Below are 18,192 nucleotides of genomic sequence, written 5' to 3' on the forward strand. Positions count from 1 at the left end.
CAGTAATAAGAACCCAATTGAACAGGAAATAAGAATTTCAAACCAGGAACAGGTTTCTTCAAATATTGAAAAATAGTGTATTATAAAAAGTTATGAAAATTCACCAAAAATCATAGGAGACAGGAAACTTTCTGCAATTTGTTGAGCAAAGAGTGTTGAATGTGATCTCCCACTGTACCAAATTTGATGAGGATAGCTCAAGAAATGAGGGCGGGAGAGCCCTGTAAAAGTCCCCCCCCGGTTTCCTTTTTTTTTTTGGCGATTGCGCATGCGCGCCCGCCATTTTAGAAACATTAAGAATCATTACGAATTTTCGGAAATATCCGAAATTTTTGGGTGAAAAATTCGGAAATACTTTCTATATCGAAGCGCCGGCACCCCCTACTTTAGAAACGAGAATTGAAACATTTTTTCCATCGATCGGACAAGCCTAGTAGATACTCACTTCACATTAGAATGACTGAATCCATATCCACTGACCCACTTCAGACTTAAGACAGATTTTTTGAAACAGGAAGTGAGCAAGAAATAAAAAAAATAACATGGTAAAAAGTTCCATTTTGTCCCCTATGGGACAACCCCCCTCTGAACAGCAGAGTAATCACGGGGTCACCATACCTTGAAGATACATAAGAACAGTAATTTCATGGAAAAGAAAGAATCATGAAGTTGATTTCAAAACTCCTGAGAATTTGAACCACAGATACAGCTACAACATTTCCTGCATTTGTTTTTTCCCTTGGTTAAGGAATCTTTACCTCTAAGCTTGTAAGACCTGAGCTAGATACTTGTTGATCTTGGAGGTCTCTTTACAGGGACATTCGATCCAGACTCATCCTGCCTTAGCTATATAATTACCCAGGCCATTCAGGACAATTTTACATCACCCTGCTGCTCTCAGATACCAACTCAGTTATAACCTACAATGCTGCCAAGTTTTGTGTAACAGCATTTAAAATCCACCAAGTGATGACTGGATCCAAAAGTTAACAATCTATCAGCTAATTGAAATATAAACCAGTTCTTCCCGCCCCAGTCCCCCACACTTGTGCCCCGAATGCTCCTACCCCTCCATCAATCTCCCTCCTTCTCTATCCCTTTATAGTCCCCTCCCTTCTCTAAATAGTTTTGTGTTTTAGCCTTCAACATACCTTTGGTTTTTTAGCCTTTTAGATTTTAATGCTTCTATAAGACGTATGCTGGTCTATGATCGTAAGAAGGATTTTGATTTGATTTGAGGTCCCTCAATCATAGGGTTGCCAGAAGTCAAAGCTGACTTGATAGCAAAGGATAACAACAAATAGGAAGTTGCAAAGCAATAGCTGTTTACAGAAAATATCACTGCTTTATATTCAGTATGCCATTTATTACAAGATACCCTCTTTACCTTCTTTAATTGTTTCCAGAACTTGCATGAAGTAGTTGTCATAGCCATTTTCCTCTTCTATTCGAACCAACTTGGCTTTGTATACTTAAAATAAAGAAAATTTAAAATATTTAGATGCTTTTCATCACAGACCTTAACTTTTTTTAGCAATTGTTGAGAAATAATTGATAGTCAGATCTAACTCTCACATACAAGATTTGCTTTGTTTCTTATCACAAGAGGCCTCAAATACACCAAGAAGTAGCCAGCCACTGACAAGGTTAACCAGCAGCTGCCCCAAATGGTGAACCTGATCAGGTGTGTGTTGACTACTTGCATTCTACCTAAGCTACTCCCCCATTCACAAGATTCAGAAATTTAAGCTAGGGTGTTTTTGGTGGATGCTTCCAAACTATGGAGCGCCCTCCCAAGACAGACCAGGATGGTCCCATTCCTGCTGCCCTTTGGCAAGCAGGTCAAGAGTTTTCCGTACCAGCAGGCATTTGTAGAAGGATAATGGGCATGCTGCTGGAGAGGCTGTGGGTGGGATTTTTGGGGGGTGGGGGGAGAGTTGTGTGTTTAAAATACATTTTAATTGTATTTCTTATGTTTTGACTGTATTTTTAACCAAGCAGTACTATTTAATTGTTTTTTCATTTTCATATTTGCTTTGTTTTAAATTGATCAAAGTTTGTGGTTGTTAGCCACCTTTAGACCCCTCAAGGAGAAAAGTACAACTACAACAACAACAACAATAAATGCACTCACCATAATCTATTCCTGGTTTGCAGGCCAGTTGAACCCGTAGATTCAGACTGATATCTTCCTTTACATTGTTGAGCAAGGAGCAGCTTTCTTTGGGAGAAGAGAACAAAGGAAAGAAGACAACAGAAAGTAAAACACATGGACATGATTTTTGTTCTTGGTTGCTCCAGAGGGTAAGATTAGGTGTAATGTTTTTAAGTTACATGAGGGTAAATTTCAATTGAACATTATAAGAGCAGTTCAGCATTTGCTTTAAAAGGTGTGGGAACTCCTTCTCTACAAGTCTTCAGAAAGAGGACAGATAGCCACCTGCTGGGGATGCTATTCCTGAAGATCCTGCACCAAGCAGTGGTTGGATTACATGGCTTATGGATCCTCTTCCAGAAATACAGTGAGCCTATGATACTATTCTCAAAGTGCCTGAGAGTGAGTCAGATGGGAAGTCCTGGCTCTCTGAGGAAATGGAAGTGCCAGCCCATGAGAACATTTCATTCCAGAGTACTCTCAACCCCCTTAGTAGTTTTTTTAAAATGTCTTCCTTCTAGTGCTCTCTCCCCCTCCCCCTCCCCCTTCCATCCTTCTGGCCATTTGAGCTTATGTTTCATACATTTGATGAATTGATCTGCCCTCCCCCAAAAAATTAAGGAAAAACTTGCTAGTGTTTAAGATGCCACAACTGATTTTTACTACTGGAGTGCCAACAAAATATTAATTCAGCTTAGGTTATTTTGTTGGGTTTCATCATTACTTACACATAACTCAGAGAATGAATGGCCTTCTTTAGCCTTAATCCCATGACATATTTTCAACTCAGCATGGTCAAATGTGCAGGATGAGTACAATGCAGTTCAAAACATCTGGAAGGGGTTAGTTCTGGGAATACTGCTATAGATATACCCAGAATCACAATCTCTAAACCAGAAAACACAAATACTACAATATGCTGATTTTCATATATTCGCTCTGGCAAAACAAATCTTGCTTCTGGGTGAGCAGAAGTACCATCTTCCCACCTCACCTTACCTTCTGCGCATCGGCAAACATCACCATGGCATATCTTACTGAGAAGGCCACTTTCTTTGGGAAGATGGTAGAACTTGATGCATTGTTCGTCTAAAAAAGAGGAATGGAAAAAAATGCCCTTTACTTCAAATGTTCCACTTTGAAGAAGGAGCAACTTAGGGAATACACAGAACATAGTTGTGATAACTTATTGCTCCCCATAGAAATGTTAGTAACACATCACTCAGACGTTATGTAATGGGAATCCAATTTTTGGATTGTGCATTATTGCATGGCAGCAGGTTGGACTAGACAGCCCTTGTAGTCTCTTTCAACTCTATGATTTAATAAGAGAGCAGTCTGGTTGTTCAAAATTCTTTCAGCTATCATTAAAAAGGAGAAGGCTGTAGCAGGGTCCTTAACCAGAGTGGGTCATGGTGCTCTTTTAAGAATCTCTTTTAATTTCTGAATTCATAGATCGATGGTGAGGATGGGAGAAAAGACTGTCAGATACATCTCAAGTGTCTAAGTATCCAGCTGGCCTTCCTTGTTCTGAATCCACTGGAAGAAGTGTGATAGCCATTACCTAGATTATAATAGCTGTACACCTTCACGGATGCTGGCTGAACGAGACCGACTTCAAAAAACTGGTCAGCTCTAAACTGCACACATTCATCTTTTAAGTGAGAGACCTGTGATCAGGAGGGAAAAGGTAATATAAATCTTTGGGTACCAGACTGCCAATGGAAGCATTTCCCTTACAGATTTCCTAAGCCATCTTGAGATAACAATTCTATAATTTTGTTTGAGGGCAGGGTTTGACAAGGAGTGCTTCCATGATGTCAGTGTTTAAATGGGATCCAAGGTGAAATGGACTCAAAGACATAAGAAGAATGGCCCATACACTTCTGAGAAACACTAGTAGATTAAACTGATCTGTATTCAGCCTCGCCAACAGGAACCTGTCAATCATGGAGAGCAGAAGAGGGCCTGGCACTTTGGGCATGTATTGTGTCCCACCCAATGTTTTTTGAGAAACGTCAAAAGGTTTCCCCCATTCCAAGCAGGCCTCACTATGAAAGTAGAGGAATGAATATCCCTTTGAGAGAAATTTAATAAATGAATAAATAAATAAAAATATGACTTTTACTAGCACTAATAATAATTTTATTTCTCACCTGCCTCTCCTTGTGGCTCAAGGCAGGTTACAACATAGTACATACCAAGGATTAGCTGAACCACAATTTCTTGATTGGCATTACTATTACCACTCTGATGAGGCGGGTTCAGACAGTAATCCAGGTGGCCAATAATCACTGATGGTAGAACCAGATCCTATGTGATCCCAAAGTTTTAAAAAGTTACTTTTTACAACATCCAAAACCTCACAACTGGAAAAGTTGGTGGCCATGCTGTTTGGGGGATTCTGGGAGCTGCAGTCCAAAAAAGGAACTTTTTCCAATTCTGATTCATCTCATAGACAGAACGATGTCTACTATTCTCAAATGTCTATAAAATACTGATGTCTGTTAATACTAATGTCAGATATGGGAAATTCCCCTAAGATCCTTCTTTTGTCTACTGAAGTAATAAACCTCTGATTCCCCCCCACCACCAGGGCCGGCCGGAGATAATTTTCAATGTTAAGCGGGGGTGCTGAAAAGCGCCCCCCCCACCGGCGCCGCTCCCTCACGCAGCATGGGAGGCGGGGCCAGGGCGAATAGCGCGGGAGGCAGGGGCCAGAGTTGGCCCCGCCTCCCGCGCTACTCCCGCTCGCCCGTCTGGCCTTTTCTAGATTGCGGCCTGGAGGGACCTCCGCTGCAGTCTGGCCAGCTAGAAAAGGCCAGACGGGCGAGGGCGAATAGCGCGGGAGGCAGGGCCAACTCTGGCCCCGCCTCCCGCGCTATTCGCCCTGGCCCCGCCTCCCACGCAGCATGGGAGGCGGGGCCAGGGCACGCTGGGCAGGGGGGCGGGGCACCACCCTGACGGTGCCCCGCCTCGCGCCCAGTGCACCCTGGCCTTGTGGCAGCTGGCCGGGCAAGCCTTGTGGCCTGGCTAGCCTTACCCAGCCGGCAGCGGGCCGAGCAAGGCCAGCCAGGCCAGGGCGCACTGGGCGGGAGGCGGGGCACCGTCAGGGCGGTGCCCCGCCTCCCGCCCAGCCTGACGGCGCCCCCCCGGACCTGCACCCGAGGCGGCGGCCTCACGTGGCCTCCATAGTGGGGCCAGCCCTGCCCCCCCAAAATTCATTCCATTGCCTTAATTCACAATCTCTACTGTAACACACTAGATCCCGTCTAGCTGTTTTTATCATTTATCTACTCGAGCTTTACCTTGTCCAAGTAAATGACAAGACTCCCTCCTTCAGAGTAGCCTTTGTTAATTTCATATTTGCCGATAAATCTGTCGACTCCTTCAGAAAGCTAAACATTGGAAGAAGTACAAAGGATGTTGTTGATACACAGTATATTCCATCTCACAAAATGAGAATTGGCTTTTCATTTCATAAGTAGATTTGAAATAACACAAGCTATTTCTCTTGTTTTACCAGGTTTGGAACAGAACCTTGATGGCTTCATCATAGGGAGGTGGCTAAGCAACTACCAGTATCATACCTATTATTTTAGTCCTACTGTGTCAGTTTGACATGTCCATGTGAAAAACGTCTGTAGTTTAATGCTGCTTTAAAAAATTCTCCAGATATATTGGACTGCAGCTTCTCTATACATATGTATAGAAAAGAAGTTTGCCTATGTCAAAGCTCAGGTTGTAGTGGTAGGTAATACCTGACATGTCTTTAAGGCAGATGCCTAACTTCCTAATTTGCTGAATAGCACATTGGATCGATCCTTTAAAGCACAAAGTCAGACCTGAAACAGATTCACAATCCCAATGGCATAGAAACTACCAGCTACTACTGTACAGAACAGCTACTGCTCAAAGCAAAAGGCAAATCTATTTCTTCCTGTCTTCCCTGTTCCTGAAACTGCCTTCTGTTTGGAGGAAAAGAATGTTCAAAATGTTAAAAAATGAAATCTGGACAGGAAGAACTCAAATAATAATAACAACTTTTTTTATATTCTGCCCTATCTCCCCAAAGGGACCTTGGAAAGTTAAGGCTCTTTGCAATTTGGGACTTATTGTGTGTTTGTGTGTTTTTTGTACAAAAATTGACCCCTCCCCCAAAAATGGCATTTCTGTGACAAGTGTCTTCTGCATAAAACAACATTTTGTCTAATAATGTTGGCTGACATCCTGTTCAGCAATTATGAAAGTATAGGAGAGACTTATGATACTTTCATTTGCAGTCTTGAACAACTGAACATCACCCCAAAACCTTATTTTTCCTGACTGGCAGTGTCCCATTTCAGAGACACTGAGGGATCCACGGTTGCAGACTGGATTTAGGCAGGCAGTTTTGAAGGAGACTAAGAGAGATCTCTCCAGTCACCCAGTTTTGACCAGAAGAGCTCAGTGGCCCAGGCCCCCTCTACACTGCCATATAACCCAGATTAGCTGCTTTGAACTTGAATATATGGCAGTGTAGAGTCACATAATTCAGTTCAAAGCAGATAATGTGGATTATCTGATTTGGCAGTGTAGAAGGGGCTCCTCTCTCCAGTGCTTCAAAAATGCTTGAGTTGTGGTGCTACTGGACCAGAACAAGTATTTTTGAGGGAAGTTAAGTGTTAGAAGATATAACTATCATATTAGTATTGTAGTTACTGTAACAATCAGAAGTGTTGGATAAGCGAATATGTTGGAAAATAAGGAGGCATTAAGGAAAAGCCTATTAAACATCAAATTAGGTTATGATTTTACAAATGAAGCACCAAAACATCATGTTAGACAACAAATTTGGTAGAAAAAGTAGTTCAATAGGCAGTAATGCTATGTAGTAATTACTGTATTTATGAATTTAGCACCAAAATATCACGATATATTGAAAACATTGACTACAAAAATGCGTTGGATAATCCAGAACGTTGGATAAGCGAGTGTTGGATAAGTGAGACTCTACTGTAATTACAACATAGCATTACTGAGCATTGAACTACTTTTTCTGTCAAATTTGTTGTATAATATGATGTTTTGATGCTTAATTTGTATAACGATTACCTAATTTGATGTTTAATTGGCTTTTCCTAAATCCCTTCTTATTATCCAACATATTCACTTATCCTGCCGGCCTGTTTATGTTGGATAAGTGAGACTCTACTGCATATTGATAATCTTATATTATCTGCTTAGAACTGGATTATATGAGGCCCCTTCTTCACAGCTGTATAAAATGCACACTGAAGTGGATTATATGGTAGTGTGGAGTAAAGATAATCCAGTGCAAAGTATATCATATAAGATTCTAAATGGGTTATATAGCTGTGTGGAAAGGCCTTGAGTCTACACTGCCATATAATCCAGTTAAAATCAGATAATCTGTGGAAGAGGCCTAAGTCTGCCTGTTCCCTAACTGAACCCTGGCTGTCCCTTGGCTGAATTGGTTGCTAGGAGACGAAGTGGGCAGAGATTAGCCCTCTAAACTGGCAGCAATTGGATAAAAACAATTATTGCTCTCCCTCTAATTAGGACTTTATTTTTCTTTTCTTTTTGTTGTATCTTACTGGAGCCGTGGATGATGGGATGTGTTGTCAAATTTCGAGGTTGGGGGCCTGTAGTTTTGTTGTTTTGTGGGTTGCCGTGATGCCATCACTCATTTATATATATAGATATCAATCTCTTTCTGCAGATGCAAATTTCATATTCAAAAGCTTTTCCTGACTGCAAAATTAAGCAGCCATTTCTTGCATATGACAAGACTTACTTACCCTCTTAAGGTCGCTAACATCAGGTACAAAACCAGTGAGCATGGACACATCAATGATGGACATTGTGGCATCAACATCACCAAGATATCTAAAATCAGGAGCAAAGGAAAAAAATGGCCCAGAAGGAATTTAGCAATGGACTTGGTTTCAGGTCTGGAAGATCAGATCTTCATACAGTAGAGTCCCACTTATCCACATTTGCTTATCCAACGTTCTGGATTATCCAACACAGTTTCCCTTCCTCCCATATCCACAGCTTTTTCTCTAGGCAGCAAGGATTGAACTTTTTATGGATTTAATTTCCAACAATGTTATTACTCTAAGTTCATTTTATGCAATTCTATCTTTATTTGTAGTCAATTCATTAGTAGCCAATTTTTTAGTCAATGTTTTCAATACATTCCGATGTTTTGGTGCTAAATTCTTAAATACAGTAATTATTATATAACATTATCATGTATTGAACTGTTTTTTCTGTCGATTTGCTGTAAAACATGATGTTTTGGTGCTTAATTTGTAAAATCATAAAGTAATATGATGTTTAATAGTCTTTTCCTAAATTCCTCCTTATTATCCAACATTTTTGCTTATCCAAATGTTCTGCTGGCCCGTTTATGTTGGATAAGTGAGACTCTACTGTATTTTCAAAATGGTTCTGATTGAATGGTGAAAAGTACGATCTAGCACATGTTTATTGACAAATGCCGATGGAATCGCCAAGACATCTACCCTTGATTACCAAAATAATTCAAGTAGAGACTTATAAAATGTCCAGTCCTGTGCACATGTGTTGAGGATCATAGTTTTTATAAGGTGAACAACTTGCCTAAATTCACAAGAAGCAAGAAAGTTGACATTTGTTTGGCTTTTATGTAGTTGTCTATTGCCAATCACCAATTGGGAATCACATCAAACCTGAAAATCTGCAGCACCTTTTACTCAGTTGTCTGTCCTCATTTTCTCTCTCCATTGTAGGTCAAGGTGAAGAACCCTTGCCCTTCCAGATGTGGGGATTGCAGTTCCCTTCAGCCTTAAGCACAAAGCCCAATACCAAAAGATGATGAGGACTGCAGTTTGCCAACATCTGGAGGGATAGATACACATATTTTCTCCATTCAAGACAAAATGGTGTAATCCGGCACATAGAAGGCAAAGCTGATAGTTTATTTATTTATTTACAGCATTTCTACCCCACCTTTCTCACCCGAGGGGACTCAAGGCAGCTTACAAACTGGCAAAATTAAATGCCAATAACAACAGTACAATAAAATAAAACAGAACATTTAAAACAATTGGGCATTAAACAAATAAAAACAATATACAAAGCTTAAAACATATAAAGTGCTTAAATCCATTTGTCAAGTAGCCTTGTGCATAATCCTTAGTCCAAACCGTGTCGAACCATAAAGCTTATTCATTAAACGCTTGCGCTCACATCCATGTCTTCAATTTCTTTCTAAAGCCCAAAAAGGATGGAGCCTGCCAGATGTCACTAGGGAAGGTGTTCCACAGCCAAGGAACCACCACTGAGAAGGCCCTGTCTCTCGTCCCCACCAGCCGTGCTTGCGAGACAGGTGGGATTGAGAGCAGGGCCTACCCAGATGATCTTAAGGTTCTTGTTGGCTCATAGGAGGAGATACGTTTGGACAGGTAAGTTGGACCATAACTGTTCAGGACTTTATAGGCCAAGACCAGGACTTTGAATTGGACTAAGTAGCATATTGGCAACCAGTGGAGCTGGCGTAACAGAGGAGTGGTATGCTCCCTGTACGCCACTCCGGTTATAAGTCTGGCTGCTGCCCATTGTACTAATTGAAGCTTCTGGGTGGTCTTCAAAGGCAACCCCACGTAGAACTCGTTGTAGTAATCCAAGTGGTATGTAACCAGTATGTGGACCACCGTGGCCAAGTCAGACTTCCCAAGGTACGGGCGCAACTCGCACACAAGTCTTAGTTGTGCAAATGCTCCCCTGGTCACCACCAAGACCTGGAGTTCCAGGCTCAGTGATGAATCCAGGAGAACACCCAAGCTGCGAATCTGTGTTTTCAGCGGGAGTGTAACCCCGTCCAATACAGGCTGTAACTCTATGCCCTGTTCGGCCTTACCACTTACCAGAACGACCCCTGTCTTGTCTGCATTCAATTTTAATTTGTTCGCACTCATCCAATACAACATAGCTGCCAAGCACCCGTTCAGGACCTGAATAGCCTCCTTAGTGATAGGTGGGAAAGTGTGACAGAGTTGGACATCATCTGTGTACAGGTGACACCGTACTCCGAAACTCCGGATGAACTCTCCCAGCGGCTTCATGTATATGTTAAACAACATGGGGACAGTAAGAACTCTGTGGGACCCCACAAGACAATGGTTGTGGAGCCGAGCAGGAGTGCTTCGATGACACCTTCTGGGAACGACCCTCTATGAAGGACCAGAGCCACTGTAGAACAGTATCTCTGAGCCCCATTCCAGCGAGGCATTCCAGAAGGATGCCATGGTGTACAGTATGGAAGGCCGCAGAGAGGTCCAGTAGAACCAACAGGGACACACTCCCCCTGTCCAGTTCCCAGCATAGATCATCGACTAAGGCGACCAAGGCTGTCTCAGTACCATGTCCTGGCCTAAAGCCAGACTGCACCGGATCTAGATAATTAGTGTCAACCAAGAATGCCTGGAGTTGTGCGGCCACCACACGTTCCACGACCTTGCCCAAAAAGGGGAGATTGGAAATAGGCTGCACACCCCCGAAATTACGCCCCCCCAACACATTCAAACAAGGTTGACTGCAGGGTGGGGCACCTGGTCAGGGGATGGAATCCTTATAGACCACTGCGAAACCACGTCCCCGCTCTCCAGATCTTGGTTGGTGCTGCATGGCATAACCTGGCGGACAAAGCTGGGTGAGCTTGCCCCCCCCCCCCCAGCCTCATCCAGCCAGCTCATCCAGGATGAGGTCCTAGATAATTGCTGTTTTTCCATTTACAGACCTGGTGTTCAACAGCACCACCTTTAATTCAGAGGGACCGCCAACCTGGATACCCAAGTTTACCATGTCAGGAGGCCGTTTTAGATCTAGAAGAATTCTCTTCTTTTCCCTAGGCCAAATAAATGTAGGCCTCCCTTTCCCATATCTCCTCCTCCCCTGAATTAGTTTATCAACTTCAATGGAAAAAAATCTCCAAGTGCTGCCCTTTAGTTTCTTCTCCAACCAGTGCAGGCTGAGAGTAGGAGATATTCAACTGCTTTACAAATAAGACTCAAAATATCTCAAACGTGAGAAAACAGAGAACATTTAGGGACATGTCCCTTGTAAAACAGTAATTTCTGCTCCTTCATCTGAATCTCTGGCACTCTTACCTGGTACAGATTTTGATCTTGACAATCTGTAGGGATCCCTTCAGCTCCTTCTTTCCTAGAAAATATTAATACAAAGAGAGAAAGAATCACTGTTCATATAACCTCCATGCAGTATTAAATGGGGCCATTTGTTTCGTTGAAAAGCCTTGATTGTCCTAAAAGAACTGGTCTCCATGAAAACAGTATTCATCTGTCACCCATTCCCTCCTTTTCTGACAACCCAAAAATAAGTTTCTTCAATCCACATTGTCAGGTTTTCACAAAATACCCCAAGATCTAGTAAGGGTCTACATTCTAATTTGTGTTCTAATTCATGAAAAAAGATATGGGCATGAATGTTTGTTGTTGTTTATTCATTCAGTCACTTCCAACTCTTCCTGACCTCATGGAGCAGCCCATGCCAGAACTTCCTGTTGGCCGTGGACATCCCCAGCTCCATCAAGATCAAGCCAGTCACTTCAAGGATAGCATCCATCCGTCTTGCCCTTGGTCAGCCTCTCTTCCTTTTTCCTTCCATTTCCACCAGCATCATTATCTTCTCCAAGCTTTCCTATCTTCTCATTATGCTGCCAAAGTACTTTATCTTTGCCTCTAATATCCTTCCCTCCAGTGAGCAGTCAGGCATTATTTCATGGAGTATGGACTGGTTTGATCTTCCTGCGGTCCAAGGCACTCTCAGAAGTTTCCTCCAACACCACAGTTCAAAAGCGTCTATCTTCCTTCGCTCAGTCTACCTTATGGTCCAACTCTCTCATCCATAGGTTACTATGGGAATACCATTGCTTCAACTATGCGTACCATTGCCAGTGTGATGTCTCTACTCTTCACTATTTTGTCGAGATTGGTCATTGCTCTCCTCCCAAGAAGTAAACGTCTTCTGATTTCCTGGCTGCAGTCTGCGTCTGAAGTAATCTTCATGCTTAGAAATACAAAGTCTGTCACTGCCTCCACGTTTTCTCCCTCTATTTGCCAGTTTTCCATCAATCTAGTTGCCATAATCTTGTTTTTTTATGTTTCACTGCAACTCAGCTTTTGTACTTTCTTCTTTCACCTTGGTTAGAAGGCTCCTCAGCTCTCCTCGCTTTCAGTCATCAAAGTGGTATCATTTGCATAGCTAAGGTTGTTAATGTTTCTTCCAGAAATTTTAATTCTAGCCTTGGATTTATCAAGCCCCGCACGTCACATGATGTGTTCTGCATACAAGCTGAATAGATAGGATGAGAGTATACAGCCCTGAGGTGTACTTTTCCAATCTTTAACTGGACTGTTTTTCCATGGTCTGTTCTTACTGTTGCTACTTGGTCTTTATACAGATTTCTCAGGAGACAGACAAGGTGGCTTGGTGTCCGCATACCACCCAGAACTTGCCACAATTTATTATGATCCACATAGTCAAAAGCTTTAGAATAGTCATTAAAACAAATTGATGTTTTTCTGGAACTCCCTGCCTTCCTCCATTATCCAGCGGATATTGGTAATTTAGTCTCTTGTTCCTCTGCCTTTTCTAAACCCAGCTTGTACATCTGGCAACTCTCACTCCATGTATTTGCTAAGTCTACCTTGCAGGATCTTGAGCATTACCTTATTGGCATATGAAATAAGTGCCACTGTGCAATAGTTTGAGCAATCTTTAGCGTTTCCTTTTTTTTTTTTTTTTTTTAGTATGGGGATACAAATAGATTTTTTCCCAATGTGATGGCCATTCTTGAATTTTCCATATTTGCTGGCATATGGCATGCATCACCTTGACAGCATCATCTTTCAAGATTTTAAACAGTTCTGCTTGGATTCCATCATCGCCTACTGCCTTGTTATTAGCAATTCTTGTTAAGGCCCATTCAACCTCACTCCTCAAGATGTCTTGTTTTAATTCACTCACTACACCATCAAAGCTATCCTCAATATTATTATTTTTCCTATACAGATCTTCTGTATAGTCTCGCCACCTGCTCTTGATCTCTTGAGCTTCTGTTAGGTGCTTGCCATCTTTGTTTTTGATCATGCCAATTTTTGCCTGAAATTTATCTCCGATGTTTCTAATTTTCTGGAAGAGGTCTGTTGTTCTTCCTATTCTTTTGTCTTCTTCCACTTCCATGCATTGCTTGTTTTAAAATAATTCATTATCTCTTCGGACTAACCTCTGGAATTGTGCATTTAATTGGGCATATCTCCCCCTATCACTGTTTCCTTTTGCTTTCCTTCTTTCTTGGGCTATTTCCAGTGTCTCAGCAGACAACAACCTGGCCTTCTTTGTTTTCTTTTTCTTTGGGACATACTTTGTTGCTGCCTCCTGAACAATGTTGCAAACTTCTGTCCATAGTTCTTCTGGGACTCTATTCATTAAATCCAGTCCCTGAAATCTATTCTTCACCTCCACTGCAAATTCACAAGAAATATTTATGAGATCATATCTAACTGGCCTGTGTGTTTTCCCTAATCTCTTTAGTCTGATTCTAAATTGTACAATAAGAAGTTCATGATCTGAACTACAGTCAGCTCCAGGTCTTGTTTCCACTGACTAGAAGGATGTCCATCACCTTTGGCTGCAAATGAAGTAGTCAATCTGATTTCGGTGTTGACCATCTGGTGAAGTCCATGTATAAAGTCGTCTTTTAGGTTGTTGGAAGTGTGTGTTTGTTATGCACAGTGAGTTTTCCTGGCAAAATTCTATCAGCCTATGTCCTGCTTCATTTTGTTGTCCCAAACCATGCTTTCCTGTGATCGCTGTTGTCACCCACTTTAGCATTCCAGTCTCCTGTAATGAAAATAATGTCTGAGGGTTGTTGTATGTCTTTCGGGCTGTGTGGCCATGTTCCAGAAGCATTCTCTCCTGACGTTTCGCCCACATCTATGGCAGGCATCCTCAGAGGTTGTGAGGTAGGGTCTCTTTTTGGTGTACTATCCAGTAGGTGCTGCAGATCCTCATGGAACTGATCTACTTCTGCTTTTTCAGCAGCTGTGGTTGAGGCATATATTTGGATCACTATGATGTTAAACAGCTTAACTTGAACTCGAATTGAGATCATTCTATCATTTTTGGGTTGTATCCAAGCACTGATTTAGCAGCTATATTATTAGTTATGAAGGCTACTCAATTTCTTCAGTGTTCCTCTTGTTCACAGTAGTAGATCTAGTTGTCATCTGTTGTGAAGTAGCCCATTCCAGTCCATTTCAGTTCATTGACTCCCAAAATGTCTATCTTTAATCTTGACATCTCACCAATAACCACATCCAATTCACCCTGGCTCATAGATCTTACATTTCACCTCCTCTTAAACCATCACTGCAAAAGCTGGCACAATTCCTATTGAATAAAGATGGCAATTGCTTGCCAAGTTTCTGCCAGTTTCTAAACGCTGGTAGTCAAGCACTGAGATATTTGAGGAAAACAACTTTTAACATGGGAATGGGTGATGTTCTAAAGATCCTATAGTGTGTTGATCTTTAGAACATCAGATTCATTGTTCACTTCCAGCACCATCTGCCGTTAGCCTTCCTTTCAGCTTTGAGCTAACTGTGTCATCACATCTGGGGCTAGCTGAACTTATTCTCTGTTCCTCCCTAGCTTTTCTGGCTGCCCGCAACGCCACGGAGTAGGCCTTAATAGAGGCTCTAGCCCATGTTCGGTCAGTGTCGCTCTGAGTCTTCCGTCACACATAATAATAGCACTTATATTGCTATTCATGTAAGCCCCTTTATTAATTTTAAAAACTGAAATTGAACAAATCCATTTAATTATGAGAGTCTCTTTCATTAGTCAATTAGATTTTTAGTCTTGGTCTACAATTCTCTAAGGAGAAACATAAAACTCAAAAGACAAACCTAAAACTGAAAGAAAAAAAACAAAAGGAAAAGGAAAATGAGAAACTGGAGTGTCTTGTTCAACACATGTATAAATCTTCCAGATCAACACTGTGAAACACACTGTGATTAAGAATTGTGATTAAGAATACATTTAAACTAGACAGCAAAATCTAGCATTCATTAGAATCTACAATTTTGATCAAAACTGAGGTACCGCACAGACTTACCTAGCTCGAGGGGTTCAACAGTAACATCAAGGGTGAATTTCTTGCATTGAGCTGCATCTGCTTTCATCTGTGCATTATACAGTGTAACAACTGTCATTGTCGCTTTTCCTTGGCCAGAGGCACGAACAGTGAAATCTTCATTGAGCTTGGTCTGAAAAACAACCAGCGTTAGTATGTTCTTCTGATGGATTCTCACAAATTGTTTGATTTTATCTAATAGTGTTATTATTACAGAGATGATATTGTTTTAGTAACCTGCTTTAAAGCAATATGATTAAATCTAGGGGGGAAATGAGTCAATAAACATTATAACATGTGCATGGCAATGGACTACTATGTTAATAAATGAAAAATATTTCCTTTTCTCCTTCTTTTTGAAGATGCATTAATCAAATTCTCAGGAAGTTTTTAAGCAGAAGCTGGATGGTCATTTGTTGGGAGTGCTTTGGTAGTATTTTCCTTTGAAATTCTCCCCTGTCCAATTTCTGTTAAAATAAACATGAACGAAATGGCTGTGCACTAGACTTGTGCATACATTCAATTTGATCGGTTCCTTTGACAATTCTGGCTTGTCCAGCTTGTTCGGCTGGCCATAATGGCAAGGGCTCAACTGCCATGTTTTTTTCAGCCGAAACAGGCCATGCAGCAGCTGGTCACGGCTCCTCTTTTCCTATTTGGCATCACACGGCATCACAGGGTTTCCCTGTGAGCCTTACCAGTTGGGGCAATCAGAATAGAACAGCATGACATGTCTTACGCAAGTTGTGTCTATATAATAGGGTGAGCACCTCCATTGCTCTCAGTTGTGTCCTGGCTATAGAGACAGAAGGATGCTTCCTTAACCCCATTCCTCAAACCCAAGCTCCCTTGAAAGGAAGAAAGGAAAGGGTCCCAAAAAGGGTGCTTCCTTAACCCGTTCCTCAAACCCAGGCCCCCTTGAAAGGAAGAAAGGAAAGGATCTCAGGAATAGAAAGGGGAGCTTCGTAATTTCCTCATTGCTGCCAATGGGCTGGATCTTCCCAGATCTTTCAGCTGCTTAGCTGAAAACAGATTTTTCCATTAGCTAATATTCAGAAAGCTCCCAAAAATGGATCTGGGTGCCCAATGGAATTAAGATACCGAATTGCACAAGCCTTCTGTGTTCCATTTGATAAAAACATTCTTATTACAGGGAAGAAATTGATTCTCCCAACCAAGAATGAATAATTTAAATAAGAACATCTCCAGCCAAGATATCCTTTTTGTTTTTCAAAGATGAGAAAATGTGTCAGTAATTTTTACATTTTTATTCTCTTCTTTTTTCCTCAGCCACACACATGCCCTGCTTTCTAGAAAATTGTAGCCAATCTAATTTTAAATGCACAGGTATACCACTGCACCATGTGGTTAATCCTGATCCTGAATTCCATGCAATAGCTAACAAGTATCTACAAGGCTGCCTACTTGGGTCTATCTTCCATGTCCCCTAAAACAGGGAGGAGTCATCTCAGAACTATGTTCCTCTAATATTGTGGGCTCATTACAGCTATATTATAAACTGCTCAAGATAATTCACCAAATATAGAATATTTCTTGAAAAAGCAAGAACTGCATTTTTCATGGGGTTTATTAATAATAGCATTAAGCCAACTGCAATTTGGTGGAGATATGCAAGACATTTGCAAATAAAACCATGGACAGCAGTTTACAATTTAACTGGAATTTTTTATTCCTGGTTTCATTGGACTTCATCTCTTCCAAATCTAAATAAAACATGAACAACTATTTCCAGAGTGGAAATAATGTGTATAGCCTGCTCATATAAGTAATAGGTAAAATAATGAATTATACAAGATTTAAAAAAGTGCTATACCTCCGCTGTCTTGGTCAGAAGGGCACCCTCGTAGTCAATTACATAATGGATTGGATCTTGACGTTCTGGCAATTTGATGGCAACATTCAGGTTCAAGTCCTTATGAGAAGGTATGTCAATCTCATACTGGGCAAGAGCTTGGAAAACCATGATGGTTGCCTAAAACAGCAGGAGGAAAGTGGGGTCAGTTCACCTTGAAGAGAATAGGCAGCCAAAGTCTGGTGGTAAGGTTACCACACTTCTGGTCACACTTTCTTTAATGTATTTGTAGCTGAAGCTCCAGGTGTCTGAAGAAGTTGACAGCATGGTTTGGACTTAGACTTCAACACTGAAGGGAGGCTTGAACTATTCCTATTTTTGATAGGCAACTTTCTTTTTCAAAGCTGCTACTTATTCAACTTTCAGGTTGAAACATCAAAGTATTTCTATGAATATAGGCAGGAAAAAAAATTCTCCTTTCTCTTCTGCACATCTCCCTTCCCAAGGTGCTACAGGTGGTCGAAATGTAGCCCGTTATTTGATCCTCCATTGGATTTAGCAATCTCTGTGACTGGGCTGTACCACTTGAAACAGAAATATGAGGCATCTCATCTGAGTATAAATACACTTCTGAGAAAGTCCTCCATATAGCATATCAGGAAGAATGCTGCCATAGAACCTGCTGCCAGTAATACTGCATCCATAACAAACAAGTTTTTTTTACTAATTTTATGCAGAAATGAAGATAATATAGTAAAAAAGCAGAAATAATAGAAAAGTGATTATATATTGCTAAAACTAAGCAGTTGTTTAACTTGCCACCACAACATTCAACAAATCTAAATCAAGCAAAAAAATTAACCTAAAAATATCCTCATTAACATGTACATACTACATACACTTAATGTAGTATGTGGAAACAATTCTATGAACATCACACTCATTGTTTATTGATTTTACTCCTTATTATTCTACTTTCTCTAGATCAGTAATGGCGAACGTTTTAGAGACGAAGTGCCC

General features: G+C 41.2%; 1 protein-coding gene across 1 annotated transcript in view; it reads right to left on the bottom strand.

The window, feature by feature from the left end:
* The window catches only part of LOC100566988 (A.superbus venom factor 1), an 86,209-nt gene that overhangs the window by 4,331 nt on the left and 63,686 nt on the right, over positions 1–18,192 (bottom strand). The window contains exons 30-38 of the mRNA XM_008103737.3: positions 17,194–17,352; positions 15,342–15,492; positions 11,311–11,365; positions 7,957–8,044; positions 5,464–5,553; positions 3,720–3,825; positions 3,155–3,244; positions 2,135–2,221; positions 1,388–1,471 (exon numbers count right to left, since the gene is read on the bottom strand). Of these exons, the coding sequence (XP_008101944.1) occupies positions 1,388–1,471; positions 2,135–2,221; positions 3,155–3,244; positions 3,720–3,825; positions 5,464–5,553; positions 7,957–8,044; positions 11,311–11,365; positions 15,342–15,492; positions 17,194–17,352 (910 nt within the window). The remainder of the gene's footprint in view (positions 1–1,387; positions 1,472–2,134; positions 2,222–3,154; positions 3,245–3,719; positions 3,826–5,463; positions 5,554–7,956; positions 8,045–11,310; positions 11,366–15,341; positions 15,493–17,193; positions 17,353–18,192) is intronic.

This window comes from Anolis carolinensis, chromosome 2 (genome assembly GCF_035594765.1).
Source record: "Anolis carolinensis isolate JA03-04 chromosome 2, rAnoCar3.1.pri, whole genome shotgun sequence".
NCBI classification, from domain to species: Eukaryota; Metazoa; Chordata; class Lepidosauria; order Squamata; family Dactyloidae; genus Anolis; species Anolis carolinensis.